The 24,087-nt window shown below is 37.4% G+C and overlaps 2 protein-coding genes across 2 annotated transcripts in view; one reads left to right on the forward strand and one right to left on the reverse strand.

Annotated features, from left to right (window-relative positions):
• The window catches only part of Smp_145150 (hypothetical protein), a gene marked incomplete at its 5' end in the record, with an annotated part of 8,660 nt that extends 3,334 nt beyond the window's left edge, over positions 1 to 5,326 (reverse strand). The window contains 2 exons of the mRNA XM_018797075.1: positions 1,315 to 1,503; positions 5,297 to 5,326. Of these exons, the coding sequence (XP_018652153.1) occupies positions 1,315 to 1,503; positions 5,297 to 5,326 (219 nt within the window). The remainder of the gene's footprint in view (positions 1 to 1,314; positions 1,504 to 5,296) is intronic.
• Positions 5,327 to 10,350: 5,024 nt separating this feature from the next.
• On the forward strand, positions 10,351 to 23,813 carry Smp_042420 (putative zinc finger protein; the record flags this gene model as incomplete). Its single annotated transcript, XM_018797077.1, has 3 exons — positions 10,351 to 10,474; positions 15,315 to 15,696; positions 23,444 to 23,813. 3 exons carry the CDS (start codon positions 10,351 to 10,353, stop codon positions 23,811 to 23,813), a joined length of 876 nt encoding a protein of 291 aa, XP_018652154.1.
• Positions 23,814 to 24,087: the final 274 nt, after the last annotated feature.

Raw genomic sequence — 24,087 nt, forward strand, 5'->3', positions numbered from 1 at the left:
TGGGGAATTTCTGAAAAAAACGTGGAATAAATCGTCACGCGAATGAAATACACCTGTGATTCGGTACGCGTTTGTGTGGGCTTTAGAGCCCATAAAGTTGCTGTTCGACGAAATATCAATTAGCTGCAGCCTACGTGAATCGACTAGCAATTCATAGTGCTGTAGGAAATCGATACCGAGTATAGCTGTGGGAACATCGGCAATGATGAACGTCCACAGATACTGTCGTCGGTTGCTCAGGTTGACCGTAAGTTGTCGTGTACCATAGGTGGGAATGACTGAGCCATTCGCAGCGCGTAGTCGAAGCATAGTGGCTTGAGACTTACTGTTACCGATAGGTACGACAGAAACTTGGGCACCCGTATCCACAAGGTACCTAGCGTTGGTGCGATAATCGTGCACATAAAATAAACGGCCAACCTGAGGTGAAGTGCCGGCGAGTATGGCCGCATTTACTCGCCGGCTGTGAAGTTTCCCGCCTTGTATGAGCAGGGAGCTCGACAATGACGGGCACCGGCTCCGAAAGCACGGTGGAACCAGCACCAACCTGGACTCGCTTCCGAAACCGCCTTCTGGCGTGGCTTGGAAGATGCCCGCTTGGGGCGAGTCGTTACGGCTTTTCGAGATTGTGACCTGGGTCGGGGGGCGTAGGGGGCTGGCACTTTTGAGCGATCTCGGAAAGTGAGACGAGTATGGATACATCTGTCCCTATCCCCATGAGCCGGAGGTCGTCTAGCATCGAGATCACATTTGTTTGCATTAGATAACTAGAAGGTGACTAAATATACATGACAATCTAGGTCACAATAATCATCCAACATACATCAAAATCTGAATAATTATATTATTGCTTCATCGGCTTATAGAAGGGGACTAACATGGTTAACTACTATTCAGTCCTAATTTAATTATCTAATGTTGCTGTGGTATTTGTAATAACTGATGATTCCTTTGTACTTCATTGAGCTCTGATTACGAATTTCAAATACAATACGTTCAATAACATCCTCAAACCCCAATCTTTCACATAATGCTTATACTCCTACTACTTCTCTCACTATGGGATTTAAATCGACAACTGCATCTCTGTGCTAATGTGGTATGGCAACTCGAACTGATGTACGTACGTACGAAGTTCTACGTTGTGAATGACTGACTGTGACCATCTAGTTCTACATACTTTTAACTTACACTATTTCTGGAATTCTTAGTTAGCACGGTAATTCGTATACCTCTAATTATCATAGTTGAGATTAAATATTAATACAAACGTACATATAATGTTAATTTATTGATGTTATTAAACAAACTTACGGAAAGAGGTAAATACTGAAGTAAGTAGGGAAATAATAATAAAGGATGCTTCAATAACTTGCTTTCCAATTCATCTAGCTTTGAAGGTAGATTTTTATTATAATTATTGTGTTGTTTAATATACTGGTCCCGGGAACATTTGAAATTTTTTTCTTTGTCGATTATGACTGGTCCTACTGATTGAACAGACTGTTAAGGAGAATATAAACATGATTAACGTGAGATGTTATGGTTATTTGAATCACCAACATTCTAATCAGTAATTGACCAAAAGAAAACTTTTGGAATGTCATATTGTTTCTATATATGCCTTTCAGGAGTAAGTGTAGTAGCTAGGCTTCGAGATAATACCTTATGTTTCGTTTATCAACCACTTTGATAACCGTTATCATGTAAATCCCAACGATGTAAGGGCTCAGATGGCAAAATGAAGCGGCGACTACAGCTTATCATTGGACAGAGCGGATAACAACGTTACAAGCACATCGAACGAGTTGGAGAAGAGAGGCTAATGTGTGTGAGCGGACGAATACAGAGGTAGATTTAGAGTCAAATCCGATCAAGGCGCAGCGAGGCGAGGTGAAGCGAAAGCAATTAATAAAATTCAAGCACATATATATGGAGAGGTGAATGATTCATCAAGCGATTAACACTTAAGGTGGAGTGAGGAATATGTGCGTAGGCTGTCGTATGTGATCAAGCCTACACGTTTATACGGACATGATAGTGATCATAATCACACAAAGAAACAGACAAATTATTACTGTTCGAATAATACCGTCTGTTAAATAATTTAATAAAAGGACTCGACAAAATTAACTGTAGGCGAGTTGCTATATGAGCATAAGCTTGTATCATATTTCCAAAGCTGACATCAACTACTTATTTGAAAAACATTTTGTAACTTTTTTAGTCAGTTGAAGAGAGCTCTACCCAAGGAAGTTAGTCTCATTTCGAACTCACGAGATTCTAGCCTCAACGTTAATCCACTTAGCTTATCGCGTCAAGGTCCTAATCTAGATTGAGATAAGTTATTTTCTGTATATTAGTGGGTAGACAGATTACGGATGTAACAATGTATCACGATAGTTTCTTTGTACATTATTGACTAACAAATTCAACTTGCAAAATGCAATGCCTTCAATTGTGCTCGGTGCTTTCTTTATGAGGTGTGTATAAGTCTATTCGTGACCACTAGAGTACGGACTGGACAGTTCTAGCATACCAAATTCTGCTACTTCTATGGTGAACAAGAACACCAGTGGGGACAACCGAATGTATTTGAATACAAAATCACAGAACGTCTTAGTAAAATCTGAGATTCATACGGTAAATACATCATTTGCAAAATGTCAAACAATCGTCTCAGACTTGATTGTTCCTTCGTTTTCACATCAGTGATTCTCTGTTCTCATTCTCTTTTCTTCGATTTTCTTAACCTTCTGCCACCAGACATTTCACTTTTGACCGATGATACATACTACTTATATCTGTCGACATCAGTGGCATACACCACACTTCTCATTACACTAATACCAATTACTTCCGTTTTGTTTGGTTCTTAATTGTAACTCATATTTGTCGTTCGGGTTATAATGATAATAATAATGATAAAAATGGTAATAATCGTAGCTTTATTATTTATGGTATGCAATTGTATGTGCTAATAACTACATATTTCAGTGATGTATATATGAAATCAAATTTCTAACACTAACCTATCAAAAACCGTAAAAATTACCAGTGGAAAACATATGAAATGTAATCAGTATTGTAGTGGTTTAGTGATTCGGACAAGTATGCAACTTAGGTGTACCATTATAAATAACCAAAAAAATACTTGACGGGAATCATTGTGCTAAGTAAACTAAGATTGGTGTACATAAAACCTAAATAGTTACTTTCACATTTACAAGATCCGGTTAATTATACGTTCTTATTGGATTCTATACGGTTCAAGAGGATAGTAACGGTTTAACATAAGTTTCATGTTGAAATTTGAATAGACGGAAGGACTTCTTAGTATTGTACATTCATGACTGTTAGGGATCAAATAGTAAACCTCCAGACCTGGTCATGAAAGCTTTTCGATTGTAACCACTGAGTTAGTATCCAAAATATGCACCTGTTTTGTGCATTTTCATATTCTGTACATTTAACACTAAACAATTGTACTTGTTGTTCAAGTGTATTACTTTGGACACACGTTAATTGACTTCCTTCCGTTTTAAATGCAACATATCACGACATTGTACCTGCTCCTCAATAAATACACTCTAACATACACCTGCATCGTTCTGCTATGTTTGCAAATATGTTAAATGAATTATTAATTGAATATCATCTGCGTTTATAGACAATTGTGATGCTCTTATTACATTCTACGTTGGTAAATCTACTGGAGCCATATCGTCCACATTGGAATTATTAATCTTCTATAATTGTGGATTATCGGTACCAAACTCAATCGAACACGCAACAGCCAGTCAATTTAAGTAACGTCCCCTAACTTTTATTTGTGTGTTATTAACTTATAAACTGTTTATTGTTGTATAAACTTATGGACGTAATATTTTGTTATTGCCGTTTTGGTTAACATACTTTTTGGTCCGCCACAAGCTTTTGTTTTGATAGGATATTCTGAGGTCGTTTGATAACACGTAAGTGATATTGTGAAAAGTACGAATATGAAATACTTAATTTCTCCTCAAATATGGAAAAACAGTATTCTTGGTTACTTTTCATTTAATTATTACTTTATATTGGTTAGAACATTGGTTATTTATTATTAGATGTAAAGTTATCACATTCAACAATGAACTTTGAAGTATTACATATACATCAGTGTTGGATAATTGATTGTGTGTTAGCTCTCTGCTTTCGATATTTAGGAAAGCTAGGTACAATTCCTCAGTTTTGGTCTTCATTTCCTTAATCGTACTGTTTGATAAACGGTAGGTCAGCTGTGTAAAGCCATTTAACACTTGAGAAGATATTTCAGACTAGGACGTTCTGAGAGTTAGATTGTAACTCACATGTACGAATACAGATCTTTAGACGTACTGTGGTGTTATGGGAGGGAAAATTTCAAAATTCGCGAAATCTAATATATGCCAGAATTAAGGCAGTCAGGGAAGACCACGTAAGTGGGATGTCAATGGTAACTGGATGGAAATTCCGTTGTACTCAGGACTCCTCAGCCATACGTATTTCAGCTGCTTAGATCCTCTAGCCCAGGATGCAATTGATTTATGATTGCCTCATTTTATTCAATGTCAATTTGTCACGATAAAATTAGAATATATTGTTGTTGAGAGAGTATATTGTGTTGGTAAGAACTAAGGTTAAGGCTTTGTTCAGATCAGTTCATGGCAAACTTGACAAAGTATTAATAGTTTATTTAGTCTCTGATAGTCAAAGTTAGGATCCGTTACTGTATATACTGTATTTGGTGTAATAAGGAGTATTTCCAGGGATTAGTATATGGTTCGTTGTCATTATGGTTTAATGTAGAGCAACTATTCAGGCAACGTTGGAAGAAAATTTTTGTTTATTTGATGATAAAAATAATGCGATTTTTTAATGAACCAATGGTTTCTTTGTACTGATGACTGTTTTGATCTTGAATTCCAAATACAGTACATTTGTTCGTGCTCATCTAATACTTCTTGACTAAATTGAGTTATTCCCGGGATTACTAGTTCATACCATAATTCAAATACTTCAAATCATCACAAATAACCACTTGTCTGTAACGGTGGCGCTTACATTGTCTGAATCGAATTTCTGGACTGTGAAAACTTCTTGATCATGAATAATATTCAGATCTGACTAAAATAGTTGTGGCTAAAGCATTCCGGATTAATGGATCAGTCTAGTGAATGTGACATTCATAAAGTTATTTTGTGCTTCAACCTAAATGCTACTGTCGAATTGCAGTTTGAGTGTGTGACTAATATGTGCGGTTCTAGTGTGAACTCACCTTCTCATAAATAACTGGATTATATTTCATCAGCCAAGTAACAGATTATCATTCATTTGGTCTCATATACATCATGAGTCATTACTTTCTAGTAAATTAAGTTCTATCATATGAGATCTGCTTTATGGAAAATACCAGTATAGTTGATTAGATTTACTGTCGATTTTGAAACTGCATTAAAGAGCGTTAGAATTAGTCTAAACTAGCTAACATACAATAAGATCTTATGCGCGATGTCTTCATTAAACTATTGTCTTAATTTATGACGATATGACAGTTTGCTCCTTGTATATGTAAAATGGGATTTCATGTTGATTATTCCTGATTTTTCCGTATGTCTGTGAATTTAATCTGTTTTGTAGCACCCGTTTCGTGACCCTGTAGAGAAATAAGATCACCATGCTTGTGTACAGTATATTATAAACTTGGTATCTGAGTTATAATAATACTCTGAGGAAAAACTTCTCAACGGTCGAGCTTGTATCAGATTCATCATATTTATGTAGAGCATGTATCTATGAGGACATATGGTCACACACTTTAACTTATACGGCAAGTTTTCTAAGCTCACAATGGACTTTATATAAAGATTGCCAACCATGTCACAACCAACTGTCGTTTAGAATTTGCTAATTTTTTATTTACTAAAATAAATAACTCTGAAATTCTAACTATGTGGACTTTTTGATGTATATGGCTGTCTGTATATTTGTTTGTCTACTTGTACTAACCATTTAGACTGCTTAAATTCTCCCTTCAGTTGGAATAAGGATTGACAGTTAAGTAAATCCATACATCGCGCAATGTGATCTATAGAACGCATAGTGTCAACAATATACCTCACATAAATTTACTCCCATTCATCCCTTACTTCTGTTTCATGACTAGCGTACTTGAAATACAGTGTTTTCTATCCATTGGAGCTGCGAATTTCGAGTTCTTGCACGACAACTACCGATCAATTAGAAGTATTAGAACTATTGATTTTTGTTTGTCCACACAGAGGTTGCAGTATCTGGCGTTGACATACGCAACTTTGTCATTTGTATCTGTTTGCAGCAAACGTTTGTTGACTGGTGATCATGTATAGTTCGTGTTTATTTCAGGCGGTAGGAAGCATATCTACAGGATGAAATGAACTATGTGGTACCGATAGAGAGAAATATATAAAGTCGCTTCAGTGCCCTTCACTGAAGATAGTGTTCTGAGAACAGTTGCTACCCTCATATAAAACGTAGCTTGTTGTGATTACAGTTTTTCAACCAGGTCCGGTTAAATTCAAGTTTCTAAATTATCCGTCGGAACTGCCTTTGCATTATTTCGAAATTTATCACATGTTATTACTGGATTGTCAGTCAACATTTATTTTCGTGTTTATTATACTTAGTTTCACACTTACCCAATGCAGACGTGACTTGGGACTATGGTGCGCCCAATATCGCTCATGAATTAATTGGGATGTTTAAATAAATAATCGGGAGTTGAACAAAGCATTGAACGAAGTTTGTATAGGGCTGGTTTTAGTACGTCACATCTCAAATAACAGAATCACTAAAGGTAGTCTATATGTTGTTGAGCACTTTCAAGGGACGGTGAGGTGAAGGAATGTAAAGTTAGATCATGAATGAACAGATTATTTGGGCATAAAAGGGAGTTAGTGAGTACAAAGTATACTGGTCTAATGAAAACCTGGTAAAATTGAATTAACTCAAGAATGCTGTAGTGGTAAACAAATCTTCAAAATCAATAGCTTTGTAAGTCCTCTACACTTGATGCTGACCGAATTAGTTTTAGCGGATTCACTTAGCTAAAAGCTCTTCAAATGGTTGTGCACAAAATGGAAGAAGCTTTCGCTTAATGGACCTCCGAGTCTAGTGGCAGTGGATCAACAATACCTCCAGGTAGGAGTTAGGTATATTAACTATAAAAGAGGAAAAAGAAATGAAATTTGGTAAATGGTAGCAAGATCTTGTCCTTAGTCCTTCAGAATATGTCAAGTTTTCTCTTAAAGGACTCCTGCAAAGTCACTTGGACTAGCAGCGAATTCTAGTATTTGACTTCTCTCAAGGAGTAGAAGTTGTGTCTACATTCCGTTCTGCTGTGTTGTGGCTCCAGTTTCTTGGTGTTATTTCTAAGTCTTATGTTGAAACTAAGCCTAAGTAGGTGTTTAAGGGAATGTCCAGAAGTGTTGAGGATGCTGTAAGCCTTAAGAAGGTAACCTCTGAGATGTCTGTACTCCAATGGTTAAGGTTCAGTGATTGGAGGCAGTCTTCATAAGACTTGAATTTGAGTCCCCGAACTGATTTCGTGGCTCGTCGTTGGATACGTTCCACAGTGTGTTTATCCTTTTGGTCACACATCCACACTTGATCACGAGTGGGATCACCGTGCCAAGCATCCCTTTCAACTACTGGCCAGCTTATACCAAACGTTCATTCGACTAACTGATAGCCTTCCAAATATATCTTCGAACTCCTTCATTCCTGACTTCTGGTTTGACTAGGATGGCATACTTCGGTTATAAAGGTGTTACTGGTTAAGACGTTTTCAAACTCGGAATAGTTATGACATTTTCAATACTCATTCGTACTTCTTTAGAATGATCTCATATTACAAAGTCATCTAACTTACGCTAGTGATGTTGAAGTATGTGAATATATTTATAATGCTAAAATTTAGGTGACGTTATAAATCAACCTAGATTTATCCATTGAAGAATGGAATAGACGGTCTTCTGAATTGAGTATTAGAAAATCTAGCACAGTGGCAGTTCGTCAATACAGTGACCATCTAGCCCACTGAGTGATAAGTGGAACAATGTTACTGAGGTTCATCATCGATCATGTAATCGAAATCGTGGCCAACTGCAAACTAAAATCTATTAACGTATTTAGGCTTTTATGACCACCTTGCGAAATCCTCAGAAACACATTTTGATTTTTAAGAAAAACCCTGGTCGTGTGATTAATATAAGATTTGAGCATTGATTCCCTGAATAAATTTATGTATAAAGTCGAAGGCGGTTAATCGAGTTTCTAATCCTCATTCAGTTGTAAATAGCTTTCCAAGATTATTATCTGTAAATGCATGGTCATTCACTTTAAACATATCTCAGCACAGACTATGTTTTACTCTTCCCGACCTTTCTATAGTCAGCTTAGAAGTTTAACGTTCCTCTTTACCAACCAACGTTCCGGAAGGGAAGCGGAAAAGAGGAAGGCCAAAGAACACATTACGCCGGGAAGTAGAAGCAGGTATGAAAAGAATGAATAACATCTGGCAAGAACTGTAAAGGATTACGCAGGACAGGGTTGGATGGAGAATGCTGGTGGGCGGCCTATGCTCCTTTACGAGGGGTGACAGGCGTAAGTAAGTAATGTTATAATCAAGAGACACCCACTCACCTTGAAGCTAACTAACAAGATTACAATAATCAGAAATAATGACATAGTTGCTCATAGACACAGGTAGACATGTTTGAGAGTCTAAGAGTGGTTTATAGAGAGATGAGATTGAAGAAATATGATTGATATGGCTGACATTGTCAGCGGTTAATTAAGTCCTTAATGAACATGTTTTATCAATAGTCATCGCTACTGAGTGTCTTTCGGATTGCGTCTAAATGTGTTTCACACATCTTAGTCACGAAAATCCCCAAGAAATAATTCAGCGAGACTATAAGTTGTGGAGAACTTTTGGGCGACGCTTAAATGACTTTTAGAGTGTCCAACACCTGGGAGAAAATGAAGTTTATAAACCAGTGTGAGGAATTTGAATTGTGATATACAGTTGTTGGTTAAGGTTTCCATCAAGAACTGACATCAGATGAAATGCCAAAATACTATCTAGCCAAACGTGCAAGTGAATTTTGCCCGAAAATACAAAACCTGTTATATGTGACTGGTTATACTACATTTTATAGTCTCACCTTAGTAGTACACACATAAACAGTTTAATCTAGTATTTAGCTGTAAAAACGTACCGAATCTGAACATTTTGATCCTAGAGCATAGAAGGATAAGAATTTCCACTTCAAAGCATTGTTTTTGAATTTTTTTGTATTTCCCATAACTTCTGGATGGCCTTCAGTGTTGTCATGGTACTTTCGAAGTTGTATAAAAATTCGTTTGACGACACTCGTCATTATGATGGTTGATAAGTAAATAGTGATTAGATGAGTAATCAAGAGCTTAACATATTGTACTGTGGTAACTAATGTTTGAAACTATGTGACATTACTTCAAAATTTTGAGCTACCGCGCAATGGTTGACTGTAAGTTTGGCTATATTCGATGAGTCTCTTCAGTGAGATGTCCTGACTACATGAATTACTTGCGTCGAGTATACAGTCTACAAGGAGAAACGAATAGCCATAACAAAGAGGTACGTACGAAGTTATGGAATTCTTTATGGTGTTATACTCCCGTCAAACACTTCACAGGATTCTTTGAGCTAAATGCCTAAACCTTCCTGTTTAGACTTGGATTTTACTCGCATGTTTTCCAGTATCTAGAATCCGAGTGTCTGAAGCTTCGCAATAATTTTCATAACTGAGTTCATGAAAGTCCATTGTTAAATTTGATGTATCGAACCCTGTTTTCGTAGTAAATATGCTGATTGACGATAAATCCTGTGAATATTTATGGACTATCATAATTTCATCGTGCCTATTTAAGGTTTCACATAGTGTTACACATTTCAGTCTGCAGCGTTCCGGGAAATCGAAGTGGTATCATTTTGTATCATTTTACGTTCTGTCGACAGGGCGTAAGTAATGTAGGCGGGGATCCCCGCCTTTTGAAGAGTGGAACACATTCGCAGCCTACTTGGGGAGTGCAGCCCCACTAAGTAAAACACCTCCGGTTTGTGCGCCTGAGAAGTATCCCACCTCCCACATAGACCTAATGTTTTGTGTGGCGCATATATATTTGTTGCCTTCTTGTACCAATGTTTGTGCTTTTAGACAAATAGAATAAGAAGATTCCACGACAGTATATGGTTTTTTATAGCATATATGTTTTGTAGGACTTATTAATACGTTTTCGTTTTGTTAAATGCAGGAAATAGATCCAAACTCAATGTCAGGTGAAATGGCAGAATCATCTGATTATACTAAAGAGGCACTTGAGTCGTTTAAACGGAAATTATCTACATACATAGAAGCTGTGGATAAAAGTTGTAAGTTAAGAGATAGCATAATAAATACCTTTACAGTGGTTAGTGCAGCTGAAGAGTCTCTGAATTTTGACTTCCATGAAAAGTTACCGTTGGGCACTCACTGAAAGTCAATGCGAACAGGATATCTAGATGTTTATGTATTAACCCTTGTTTCTGTGGACTGTGTTTTACAAGACAGTATTGTACATAGTTTGCATTTACTAAAGACGTAGATCGTATACTAGATTAAAAATAAAAATTTTCAGTTTAAATGTCTTTTCAGTAACATTATAGCCTATGTATTTCTTAATCCTGCGTTAAGTGGAAATCTGATATTTTAAACTCGTGGTATGCTTATCCGTACCTTGCGAAATAGCGGTTTTATTAGCACTAAAGTCGTCTTGATATGTTCCGTCATTCTCGCTTTTCGTAATAATCCAACCGAGCCACACCGTATCTCAGGGTCTTGGGATGCTTAGTGGTTCGAATAGAGTCATTCAGTCAGTCATAATAAACATAAAGTCTATTCCAAACATTTGTTGGTCTACGTTTCTATGCCTCGTTACCACAGCGAGATGAAGTCAGTGAAAAATCTAGTGGAGTGGTAAGGATAAAGACAGTTTCTGTGGTTTTATCAGTAGTTGGACTGTGATGAAAGTTATAAACATTCTGGTAAGGAGCATTTATAGGAAATTAATTGGTCTTAGATATTTAAAGCGCTGATCGAATCGCCACTAAACTGCCCACATATATATGCTTTGTTTTCAGTAGTGTACCATCTCACTGGGTTGACAGTATGTTCAACCCGAGGCGAAAGCTTGGAATGGACGTTTTTTACTGCTTTCAAATCACATTTAAAACAAGAGCGATCATCTTATTAGGTCTACACATTTTCATCAGTATTGCTAGGCAAGGTGACCCGATTATAGAATTAAACTATTTGGTTTTATTAGTGATGGCCAATTTTTTCCGTTACTCAACTTTCTAGTAATGTATTATGAGACTTACCTAAGATGGGTTGTGTCATATATCAAAATTTAATCATAAACACTTGAATCTGACTTATTTTAGATTAGTGATTCATTTTTCACTCCACTGTTCTTAGATCTAATTATGAACAAATGTTTATCGTTCAATGCCTACAGCACATTTCAACAAAGTTACATCTTGATATCCCTAATGATGTTCACTTATGGGTCAAATTTTCATGTATATAGCCATAGTTGTAATCCTAATATCTGATTCATATAGATGCATCATGATTGGGTTATAAAAAGTTTAGTCCGATTCATTAATAGGGTTATAAAAGTTCTGGTGTCTTTAATGGTATTTAAAATCTAAAAATGTCCAAAGAAAGACCAGATTTAATGGTTTTAAAGAAATTGGGCATTGGGTAAGTGGTATTTACCATTATTAGGAATTTGTATTTCACATTAAGGAAGAAATCTCGTTTTTCTACTCATTCAGAAACAAGGTTTTAATAATAATGAGTATACAAAATCATCTCTGCCTCTTTTACATGTGGTCGTTTGACTACCAACAGAGTCCTAAACATACTTAGATATGTTGTTTCGCATATAATGACTTTTTTATGAATTAGGATTTTAAGCGGAAGACTAGGGAGTTGTGCCTTTCAATTGTTACCTGTTCTAGCATGGACACTTCCGCACTATTGCGACATTTTTAACCACGGGACTATTCAAGTATAATATTCGTCTTTTTTAAAATGAACTCCAAAAGAGGCTAACAAAAGTGTTTTTGTATTTGTAACGGTAACAAAACTTGTCTCTGCAAGCATTTTTGGGGTTTACCTTCAGGGAACACAAATACCAGCAAAGAATAATTATAATTTACCTCTAAATATCAGTAGTGAGGAAAAACAGACCATTACGAGTGATGACATCATCTTGTGCAAATGTGTGGCAACTTGAGCTAACACATATCTGTACCAGGCTCTATGTTCATGATGACTGACGAATTATGCACGTCATACCTGTTGAACAGGTTAGTGGCTATCCGGGCTCAATATAACGTTTTAGTATTTGAAGCCATAGGTGCTGATTCAGTGTGAACATTAATACTAGGATGCAAGTACACAAACTTGACAAGTCCTAGGTAAGGCGAAACGCTCATTGTGAATCTCAATGCTAGCCATAATCCAAAAAAGACATTTCTATTTAAGTGTCGGAGAACAGATATAGGAGGTGAATTAAGAGGTTGGCCGCACTGAATAATTGACGTTTATATTCACTAAACTGAATACCTGTAAAAACGAAATAATCGGCTGTTGATGTGTACGTTTATTTCTAGTTAAATCTAAAATAGGGAGTTATAATGTTTCTGTTATTGATAAGATATTTAGGTATGTTTTGCAATTAGTTTTCAGGTATGAACTTTGAACTGTAGGAATGAAAATGATAAACGTTTAGAATTTTGTAAGTGGCTATTAGGTAGGGTGAAGCTGTCACATGTCTCATGGAAGATATAGAACTGTCTTTGAGAGAATTAGGTACCGGCTTAAGATAGACTCAAGAGTATGATAGTATTGTTGGATTCGTATGAAAGCAAATACTTAAGCCAGGTAGGTTATAGTAACACACGTTTTACATTATTATTTACTAATATGTAATTCTAGTTTTATTTCTCACGGGAAATCAGGTGTTTTAATTTCTAAGCTACTATAATCTCAACAGTTGGATGCTGTTTTTGTTTGGTTATCTTCAAGGAAAATAAACATATATTTTAGCTACTGACCGAGGTAATATTCCGTGATACTAACATAATCAGAACTGTATCATCTAAGCCCAAGATTTTGTTAATTATTACAGATAATGAAGAAAGTAGACAGTACTTAGTGTCAGGTGCCTGAAGTTGCTTAGGGTTCATCAATGTTTTTGCTATAGAATAGAGTGTTTATAAATTTTAACATTTACATCTTTATCAATCAGTTATGAATTAAGTTTTGAAGTTGATACTCATCTGAAAATAACAATGATCATTGTGTACCATACTGGCATACTACGGCCTCTAATTTTTTTCCCAACGTTATTTATTGGGTTTTTCGATCGCTTCAAAAATACCAATGATAGTATTAGTTTTACTGTTTTACATGCCATGCAGCTATGAAAATTAGCTTTTGGTTGTGATCGTTGAAAATATTATCACTACACTTCGAAATGATAAAACCAAATTTAATTGCATATGTATCTAGCAACTACATATAATCAACAAGACTCCGTTTTGTCCAACTGGCGCCTTTTTATGACTTACAATTTACTATGGATGAGCGCATAAGTTGAATCTCTAAATGGCTTATTGATATTTATCATGTCACTTACAACTCTTAAGGGGTTTCAACATATGCTTTTCATATATACTTCATTTTATACGTTTTTTCATAGTTGGTAGTGATTTATGATTTTTCTTTTTAGATTTTTGTATTTCTACCGATAATAAATAACTCAATCACAGATGAAAGCTGGATATGGTGAGTTACTTTTTTAATTATTACCAAAATCTTTGTATTGATTGTCTTCCTTACCTTTTATAGTTCCTTTTTTCACTATGATTTTGTGGCGACTTGGGACTACTCCCTGAGTGATCGTATTAATGGCTGTTACAACGGTTATTCTACACTAAAAAAACATACATAAGATAACAGAGTTTTATTAGACTTTGAGGCAATTTGGCAACGAACGACGAATGTGTTCATGAGCTGGGACTTTTCCACTTTATGAAACTGATTCCATCGTTTGCCAAGCAAGGAGCGTGTATACTACACGGCTGTCCATTCTTTTCTAATTTACGGCTGTGAAACAGACTTTGAGAGCAAAAGACATGTATTGGTTGCACGTTTTTTATAAGTGTTTTTGATGCGTTGCTCGCGTTTTGTTGAAAAATCGAGTGGTCATTGTTGGGATCGAGGTAGATAGAGCATGTGATACTCATCCGTAACCATGTCCTATCTTAGCAGGATATGCTTACTGGTGTTAAAGTAGGTTAGGGAAAAGCTAGGTATGGGCAAACCATGACATTAAATCAGTCCATGAAGCCGTTCACTGTTGATCTGAACCTTTTTGGTGATTTCAGACTATCTGATTAGTATTTGCTTGATAACCACAATCCATGCTTGGAGACTTTAAGTGATATAGCTTAAAATCATCCATAATAGAGGTTATACATTCACTGTTTATTTTCCTCTAGGTCTTGAGTTCCAGTGTTCATTTATATATACCCTTTTAAATCATATTCTCAATGAGTTTATAGGTATCAATGCCAAGGTTGAACTTGATAGGTTCAAATAAATTGAGCACTGGGTAGAAAGTTAATAATAAGTATATATATATATATATATATATACTCTGAAGAAGTGGCGTACATTAAGTCATAAAACGTCAGAAATACAATTTTTCTACTCATTTGGATATAACAAAAATATATTTATTATATTTTCAATGTTTAATCTTCATCAACATTTCCACCTTGTTATTCCGATCTCTTTTACAATTCATCTTGTTATTTTCATCTCGTCATGCTAATGAGATATGGAAACTTGGGTCAACTCAGATCTTTGCCAGGCTCTGCGTTGATGATGACCAAATGACTGATTTCCCATTTACTGTAAATTGTATTTTAGAGACCTTGTGACGTGTAGTTTTTGCGTATATTCATAAGCTAATGTTTGTTGTTTCAGATATTATAAGATTATTACATTTCGGGATGGTGAAATTATGGTTTAAAACTATTCAATGTAACTACTCATCCTATATTAGTTTATCCACTTTTCATGTTAAAATTAATTTTATGTATGTATTCATCCTTTTACTTACACTGACCTTATTAAATAATTTTTTTCTTACAGATGAAGAATTACTACTTCATTGTAGATGGTTTGATTGTCATCAATCTTTCCCCAACTATATTCGATTACATGTACATTTCCTTGAATGTCACCTGAATAATGTACCCGAGCTTGTCTGTCTATGGGATTCTTGCCAGAAAAATAATACATTCCAGGAACACAACCAGTTATTGCGTCATACACTTCTACACACATTTTTTGAAGATTGCATAGTAAATACTAGTAAGCTTCTGAAAGCTCATCATAAGGCTTGGAATTTTGTATGTTGTGGAATAAGTTGTCAGAAACCTGCTTATCTTCAACGATCAACGGAAAAATTCTTATGGAATCCTATAATTTTGATTAGAGGTTTTGAATGTCAATGGAAGGACTGTGATTACACGTAATTTGTTCGATTTTTGTCTTCGTATTCCAATTATTTTTGTTTATTAGTTGAATTAAATCATCAACCTAATGTTACATACAACAATCAGAGATTATCAGATAATAATAATGTAATATATCGGTTTCAGTGTACTGTACTTAATATCAGTACAAAGAAAGGGCACTTAGTGAAGTCCAAAATTTTTGTTTTGTTAAGTGGTTATAATTTCACACTTCCGAAATTTATCGTCAAGTATTGAGGGAAAATTGTTTTTTAAGGGCAAAACAATAAGGAATAGACATTCTTCTAAGTGAAAATTTAGTTTCAGTCGTTTTTTCAGTATCGTCCAGTCTTATTTTAGTACTCTAGTCAATTTTAAGTGTTAGTTGCAATCTCACCAACGTAGAACCTGGGATACATGTGTGTCGGTTCAAGTTGCCACAGTACGTAAGTACAGAGAGATGAAATTACTGTGACAAATTCCAGAATAGAAGTGGTAACCATATCATTGGTAGTAGAACAGGTTGGGTATAGAGAATATCATTCAAGAAAAATGAATGGATTCATCAAATAAAACGTATTTTTAAACGAAAGTGAAAATATCTGCGCCATCGGAATCGATTTAAAGCCTTGTCATCCAACATCCTCAACCATTTGGTTACGATAACTGCGCGAAGCCCCGCCAGGTAGTCTACTTTTACCTACACGGTTCAGCTCAACAGTCGGTAATTTCATCATCACAACATAAAATAGAAAATAATATTTGTACAAGATCAAGCCAAACGTGGCTGTGAACGTGGGAGACAGTGGTCAATAAACTGAGTATAATTCAGGGACAGTAAATCGTACAGTAATAATTCATAGGTCAAAATGAAGCTTATAATAAGGTGAATATAGATATACACAATCTAGTTACTCATTAATTAAACCATAGGAATATATATAGAATAATAGTCCATTAATAGGTCCCGAGAGCTACCCTTACTAACTTCTTCACTAGGATATAACAAGTACTTCTACTAAAGTTTTAAGGGTTTTACCGTATTAAGGATTCTGAATGTCGGAAATAATCTGTAAAACTCATCTTTTTAATAATTTATTTTTCATGATCTGAATTTAGTGCTTTTCTCTCCTAAATTTCCCATATTATTCGTTTTTCTTTTCCTCTGTTTAGTACGTTATTTCATTATTGTATCACCAAAGGCATTGTCGTAAGACTATAATTTATGGACGAACTAATGAAATGAAAAATAGCAAGCCTTGGACTTCAGCGCGAAATTCATTCGTCCATATAGTTAAGTAGCACTTTGGCGTTATAACTGACGTCAGCTCATTATGAGAACCCTCAGTTTAGTTGATAACCCTAAATTCTAACTCTAAATATTAATCCTAATTTATAGCCCTCTTTTCACCCTAGTAAGTAGGTGAGTTATCCCAAGGTCACTTTAGCGTAGTTCAAAGGTTATCCACAAGTTTTAGTTTCACCGACATTGTAAATATATTTATACACAGCAGTTATACTATGGATAATCTCCTTTTTCATTAGCGGAGTAAATCTCCTGAAAAAAGCTTAACTTCTGTCTCTAGTTAGTAGCCAGGGAATGAGGAGCCTGTCGGGCAATGGAGGTGGTTACTTCTCTCTCATACCCAAGTCGTAATCTGGTCCACCTAATCGGTGTGCCGAAAGGACCACCTTCGCTATCCCTTCATTGCCCCCAAATGCCCTGGTACGGCCGAGAGTGGGGAGAGTCCGCTCTCCCTCTCCAAATGCTCTCACATGGCCAGCGAATATATAGCCTCTGCCAGGGAAGTCCTACTCACTTCCTTCTCGTGGCACTAGGGTTTTTTACGAAAGTGAGAGGACGAAAAGCGAATGTCCGGCGCTTTAACCGGGTTGGTGGACACGGAGGGTCCACCTAGGGGAGTTGGAAAACCCTTATTCCAAACCAATGGTGCACATAGGCTCCAGTATCCTGATGGAACGAATGGCGAATGAACCTGCTGTTGGTCACCGGCTACCATGGGACTGCATCTCCTCACGATGTTCCACTGCCTTGTGGATCAGACCTTTAGGTCAAAGGCTCGGGGTGTGGCCCCCTAAGAAAACCACCTGCTTCGGTTTGGGCACCCGAGCAGTATCACAGCCCACACACAAATAAACGAAATGATGAATTCTATTGACGATACTATTCTCGCTCATATTAGAAGCAAGACAATTTACACTATTATTATTATTACCATTATTATTATTACCATTATTATTATTATTTACTACGTCGCTTTTTCACTCCCTTTATTCCCAAATTGTGTATCCTTCCTTTCCAACTTATGCAGTAGCTCGCCCATGGTGGAAACTCTGTCCTATCTAAACGATCTCCAGTCACTGTCTGGTTGAAAGTGAATGCTTCCACCGATTACGAATACTGAAGCAGTCTTTCTGAAACCACGTACGCCGTTCAAGCTGGCTTCCTTCAACGTTCGCACACTAATGCAGATCGGACAACAGATGGGGCTGGCTATGTCTTTAGAAAGTCTTAATGTTGATGTTTGCTGTCTATCCGAGACCCATATTCAAGACTCTAGTGAAGTACTACAAATTCGCTCTCCATCTGTCGCTTCGAAAAGCTTGTTTCACGTGCGCTTATCCGGGGACTCTGTGACATCTTCGTCCGGTCTTGCAGGCGTTGGTGTTGCACTAAGCGCTAGGGCTGAGGCAGCACTAATCGATTGGATCCCCATTAACAGTCGGTTATGTGCTGTTAGATTAGAAAGTTCCATCAAAGTGAGAAGAAATCGGCGTGAGAAACGGTGTCTTTTCGTCATCTCCGCCTATGCCCCGACAGATTGCAGCCCGGATGCAATCAAGGATGAGTTTTACCACCAGTTAACAGTTCTCCAGAAAGCGCGTTCGACAGATATTGTAGTATTAGCCGGAGACTTGAATGCTCAGGTCGGGCGTCTAGGCACAGAAGAGAGTCGTTTAGGTGGCCGATGGGGACTTGTTGGTCGCAGGACAGATAACGGGGACCGTTTGCTGCAACTGTGCACAGACCACAACCTGTTTCTAGCTAGCACTAACTTCCGGCACAGTCATCGCCGGTGTGCCACCTGGCGTCCTCCCTCTGCATCTCAAGCCTGGACTCAGATTGATCACATCGCGATCAGCTACCGCTGGCGTGGTTGTGTACAAGACTGCCGCTCCTTTTGGAGTACCTATCTGGAGTCTGATCATGCCCTGGTCTGCGCCAATCTCACCTTACTTTTCAGTGGCCGAAGGATTGACCACTACCAACGGATCGATGTTAGTAAACTGGCTGCAACTTCTGTTGCAAGTAAGTATCGAGCGGAGTTAGCCTCTAGGCTAGCTACCATCCCACCGAAAAGTATAGATGAGCATTGGTTGCATCTTCACGACGCCATGAAAATGGCGAGTAAAGCCGCTTGCGGCTTCGCGAAACGTCCCGCTTACAAGCACTGGGTTTCTTCTGGCTCCTTACAACTGATGGAAGCCCGTCGGTCTACTCCGGGTGACCGTGAGTTTGACCACAAACGAAGGCTGTTACGTAATGAAATTGGGCAAAGCTTGCGTAAGGACCGAGAAGCCTGGTGGTCGGAGCTTGCTAATGAGATGGAAGCAGCAGCTGCATCTGGTAACTGCCGGAAGCTCTTCCAACTCATCCGAGCCACTGGCAGCAAGAAGTCTGGTGTGGGTGAAACAATCTACGAGGATGACGGGATGCCAATCACTAACATCTCTCGATGTCTTGGACGATGGGCGGAATTTTTCGAAGGGCAGTTCAACTGACCTGCTGCTCCGGCAACATCAACCAGTTTGTCCTGCCCCCCATGGCCGGTGAAGACTGATCCACCATACGAGGCGGAAGTCCGCAAGGAACTCCAACTCTTGAAACGTTACAAATCACCGGGCCCAGATGACTTACCTCCGGCTCTTTTTAAAGATGGTGGTGACTTTCTGGCTAAGGAACTGACGGTGTTGTTTGCAAAGGTTTGGGAGCAAGAAAGTGTTCCAACATCATGGAATGAGTCGATAGTCGTCCCTATCTTTAAAAAGGGTTCACGTTGTTCCTGTAATAACTATCGGGGGATAAGTCTACTTCCGATTGCGTCCAAACTATTGGCTTCTATCATTCTTCGTAGGTTGCTTAAAACCCGAGAACGATTGACTCGCGAGGAGCAGGCTGGTTTTCGTTCTGGTCGAGGATGCATTGATCACATCTTCACCCTCCGCCAAATGTTAGAACACCGTCATACTTATCGCAGGCCAACAATCGTAGTGTTTCTTGATATCAGGGCGGCCTTCGATTCGTTGGACAGGACTGTTCTCTGGGATTGTCTATTGAAGAAGGGTGTGCCTGAGAAGTTCATTAACATCTTAAAGGCCCTGTATACGAACACCTCAGGCAGAGTGAGGGCATACAACCACCTTTCTCCCTTGTTCCATTCAAGCAGTGGGGTTAGGCAGGGTTGCCCGATCTCACCATTCCTCTTCAACTTTGCCATCGATGACATTCTGGAAACAGCTCTGATGGATGTAAGTAATGGCGGTGTGGATATGTTGCCTGGAGAACGACTTCTCGACCTCGAGTATGCGGATGATATTGTCTTACTGTGCGATAATGCCCAAGGCATGCAATCCGCACTTAATCAGTTGGCAATCAGTGTCCGCAGGTACGGTATGTGCTTTGCACCCTCCAAGTGCAAGGTACTCCTACAAGACTGGCAGGATTCTCATCCTGTACTCACCCTAGATGGTGAGCAGATTGAAGTAGTTGAGAAGTTCGTGTATCTAGGTAGCTACATAAGTGCTGGTGGTGGCGTGAGTGATGAGATTGATGCATGTATAATGAAAGCCAGAGCGGCTTATGCCAATCTGGGCCATCTTTGGCGCCTTCGTGATGTTAGTCTGGCTGTAAAAGGTCGGATCTACAACGCGTCGGTGAGAGCAGTTCTGCTCTATGCTTGTGAAACCTGGCCTCTCCGAGTTGAGGATGTTAGACGACTCTCCGTGTTCGATCATCGTTGTCTCCGAAGGATTGCTAACATTCAGTGGCAACACCATGTTAGTAATGCAGAGGTTCGGCATCGTGTGTTCGGGCGCCGAGACGATAATTCAATTGGTGTCACCATCTTGAAACACCGACTTCGGTGGCTTGGACATGTTTTACGAATGTCGTCCCAGAGACTTCCACGCCGTGCATTATTTGTCGACTCTGGGACTGGTTGGAAAAAGTGGAGAGGAGGTCAGTGTATGACATGCTGTCGTGGTATGAAAGAAAGCTGCAAAGGGCTAGCTTCTGTTGGTCCTTCACGACTCCCTGGCTGGGGTCCGAGAGATGGTGCAACACAGTGGCTAGAGACGTTATCAGATATGGCTCAGAATAGAAGCCAGTGGCGATCCTGCTGCAACCTTCTTTTACTTTCTACATAAAGAGTGGTTCTAACTTTCTTAACTGAAAGAGTCTTCTGGTTTTACAGTTCAGTCCTCCTTATCTTTTCATCCTTTCTCTTCCTACTTTCATTATTTTGTGTGGCGCATATGTATCTGGTGCCCTTTTGTACCAATATATATGTTTTTAAATAAATAAATAAATAATGAATGAGGAGCCTAGAAGTTAGTCTCGTCCATTGTAATTAAAGTCATAGTTGCAAGTTTGTAGCTTAGTACACAGATTTATCACTATAATGTTATTATTTGTCTATTATATTTTATTATTAAGATTATTTGACATACTATGAAACAAAGTTAATCGTATTAAGACCTCATGTTAACCAATTTATTTAATTTCTTTCTGCTCGGTATGTCTATGTGTATATGAAACCTAATGTCGATTAAACTGCCAATTAAATAATGACCACTAGACTTTGATCTAGGCCCCCTAGGTCCTATCGATAGATTTTTCAGTGAGATCATTGGACTTATTGGGTCACTCTATCTCATGTTATGTGGTTAAAAGCAATCAACATTAAAACTTGGATTTTAGATTTCAATGTTTGTATGGAGTTGATTGGATACTGCAGTGAGTGAGTCAGTCAGAGGACGGATCACTTGGCGTAACGTCGTCTCTGCGACACAAACTAATATATTTACAAATACTTGAGAAAGCATAAAGTTTCCCGTTAGTGATTGCTTAAAAGCGCGAAACTGTAACCTCGACTTTTTGAATGATTAATTTCAGTTACTTAGCAGGACATTATTATCTACCTTCATTCCCCTATTGGTTGTTCTTTATTATGTAGTACGGATTCAGCATATCTATTCATCGAGCATGTTAAGGAACATGATTTTCCATATGGTGATGATAACAATAATAATGATTGTGACGATGAAGATAATAATAGTAATACTAAACTAACTTGTTTATGGCAATCATTGAGTGAAGATTCATTGACCATCTCAGATCAGTCTATATGTGGTTCTATAAGCGGATGTCGTTCACATTTTCATCGTCATGTACGTCGTCACACTGGAATACCACGTTACATCTGTTCTAAATGTTTTGTGTGTTTTACAGAAGTTGTTAATTTCAAGGAGCATTTTACATGGAGTTTAGTTAAAGATTATCAGAATGTAGTCAAATTCAATGGGACAGGTATTTTCATTTTACCACTAAACATTTCTTTTATTATGTTAAACTTTAATGTTTAAGTATTAGTTAATGATTCGTCTCCACAATATTATCTTTCATCCAACTAACCAGTGTATTTGGATATTTGTGAGGACGAAATTCGACTAAATATATACAGAAGTTTTAGATAATTGTCAATCAGAATACTAGATGAACAAAGAAATATTCGTTTCTAATTAGTCACTCATCAAGGCTCTACTCTAATATGTAGGTTTTACGATTACTTATGACAACAACATGGTAAACGGTTAGTAACAAAATGATTGCAAAACTTGGATTAAAACTAAGGTGAAATTCCACAATCACTTAATTATCACAACTAGTTATATAAGTAATTGAAATTGGATGTAAATAGAAATGTGTTATGTTATCTGTCAGATTAATAGTGAGATCAATTAGTAAAAGATAATGGATTGAAAATTAGACAATCTGATTAATGAACACATTACGTAAGATTAAAATTTACTTACATCAAAATGTTCCAAAAATTTCAAATAATTTTATGAAAGGTAATAGTAACTAAGTAGAAGAAAGCCAGAGTAAGTTAAGAGACTATGTAACCTTTTTCTGTATACAGGGATTAGATTTATTGATATTTATTTCTATGGTTTTTGCCTCATATTACGATCCGAATTCTAAAAGCATGATCGGTTGGCTAAACTACAAGAGAACAACAATAAGAAGCTCTGTTTCGACACATATAGTTGGTACCACATCGATGGAAATTCAGCTTTTGAAGCAAACTGTAGGATTTCATCGAACCACTGTTCTCTAGTATGCCGACTGGGACTTCATAACAAAAACTTAGAGACCTAGTAACGATTTAATCAGGGAAAGCAAATCAATGGTCATATTTTTTTTCCTGTTTCAGATGACGATAGTACCGATTGTCCAGTATCATTGAAATTAATCGATGAATCTTCACCTTTTCCAAAACATCTTGAAGGTACAACTCTATTTCAATGCCCAACATGTATAAAAGCTTTTATTACTAAAGAAGGTTGGACTTCTCATATACGTGAATGTTCGAAATCATTAAACAAAGAGACTACTGTTAACACTAAGAAACTGGATTGTATTTCACTTTCCCGTAAACATGTTTCTAAACCATATTTTAGAATAGCTTCTTCGGATAATAAATTATCAGAAGAAAACTATGAATTTTATTGTCAAATTCAAGGTTGTTCTTATCAATCTACAAAACTATCCGCTTATCGTGCTCATTATAGACGCTATCATCTAAGTAGTAACCCTGATGGTTTATGGTATTCTTGTCATCTTTGTTCTTCTTATCGAGCGCGTAAACCATTTACAATTACACATCATTTAAAATCGGTGCATTCATTGAAACCGCCTGATGGACGTTCACGTTTCACATACTCTTTTGATGAGTGTAGTCAAACTTATCAATTAGCTGGGAAACCACCAGCTCCATGTACTGTTCGAGCAATACGAAAATTAGCACCGAAACTTGTTGTGAAACAGTAAGAAACAGAAAAGAATCTAAAACATTTGACTTTACTATTATGATTATCGTCTTTTTTACTTTTGTTTTGTACAAAATGATAATTAAATAAAACAAGATACTTTGTCAATACAACTATTTTTTTCATCATAAGAGGCTTGTGGCGGTTGCTGAGTTTCAAAGTGTATCATAAACTGACTTCAGACAACTACTGAAAACCATGAAGCACCGGAGAGCTATTTCGTCCAACAGCGCTTTTTCACGGTCCCATCGGGAATCAGACCCAGGACCTTCAGG

This window comes from Schistosoma mansoni, chromosome 4 (assembly GCF_000237925.1).
Source record: "Schistosoma mansoni strain Puerto Rico chromosome 4, complete genome".
In the NCBI taxonomy this organism is placed as follows: domain Eukaryota; kingdom Metazoa; phylum Platyhelminthes; class Trematoda; order Strigeidida; family Schistosomatidae; genus Schistosoma; species Schistosoma mansoni.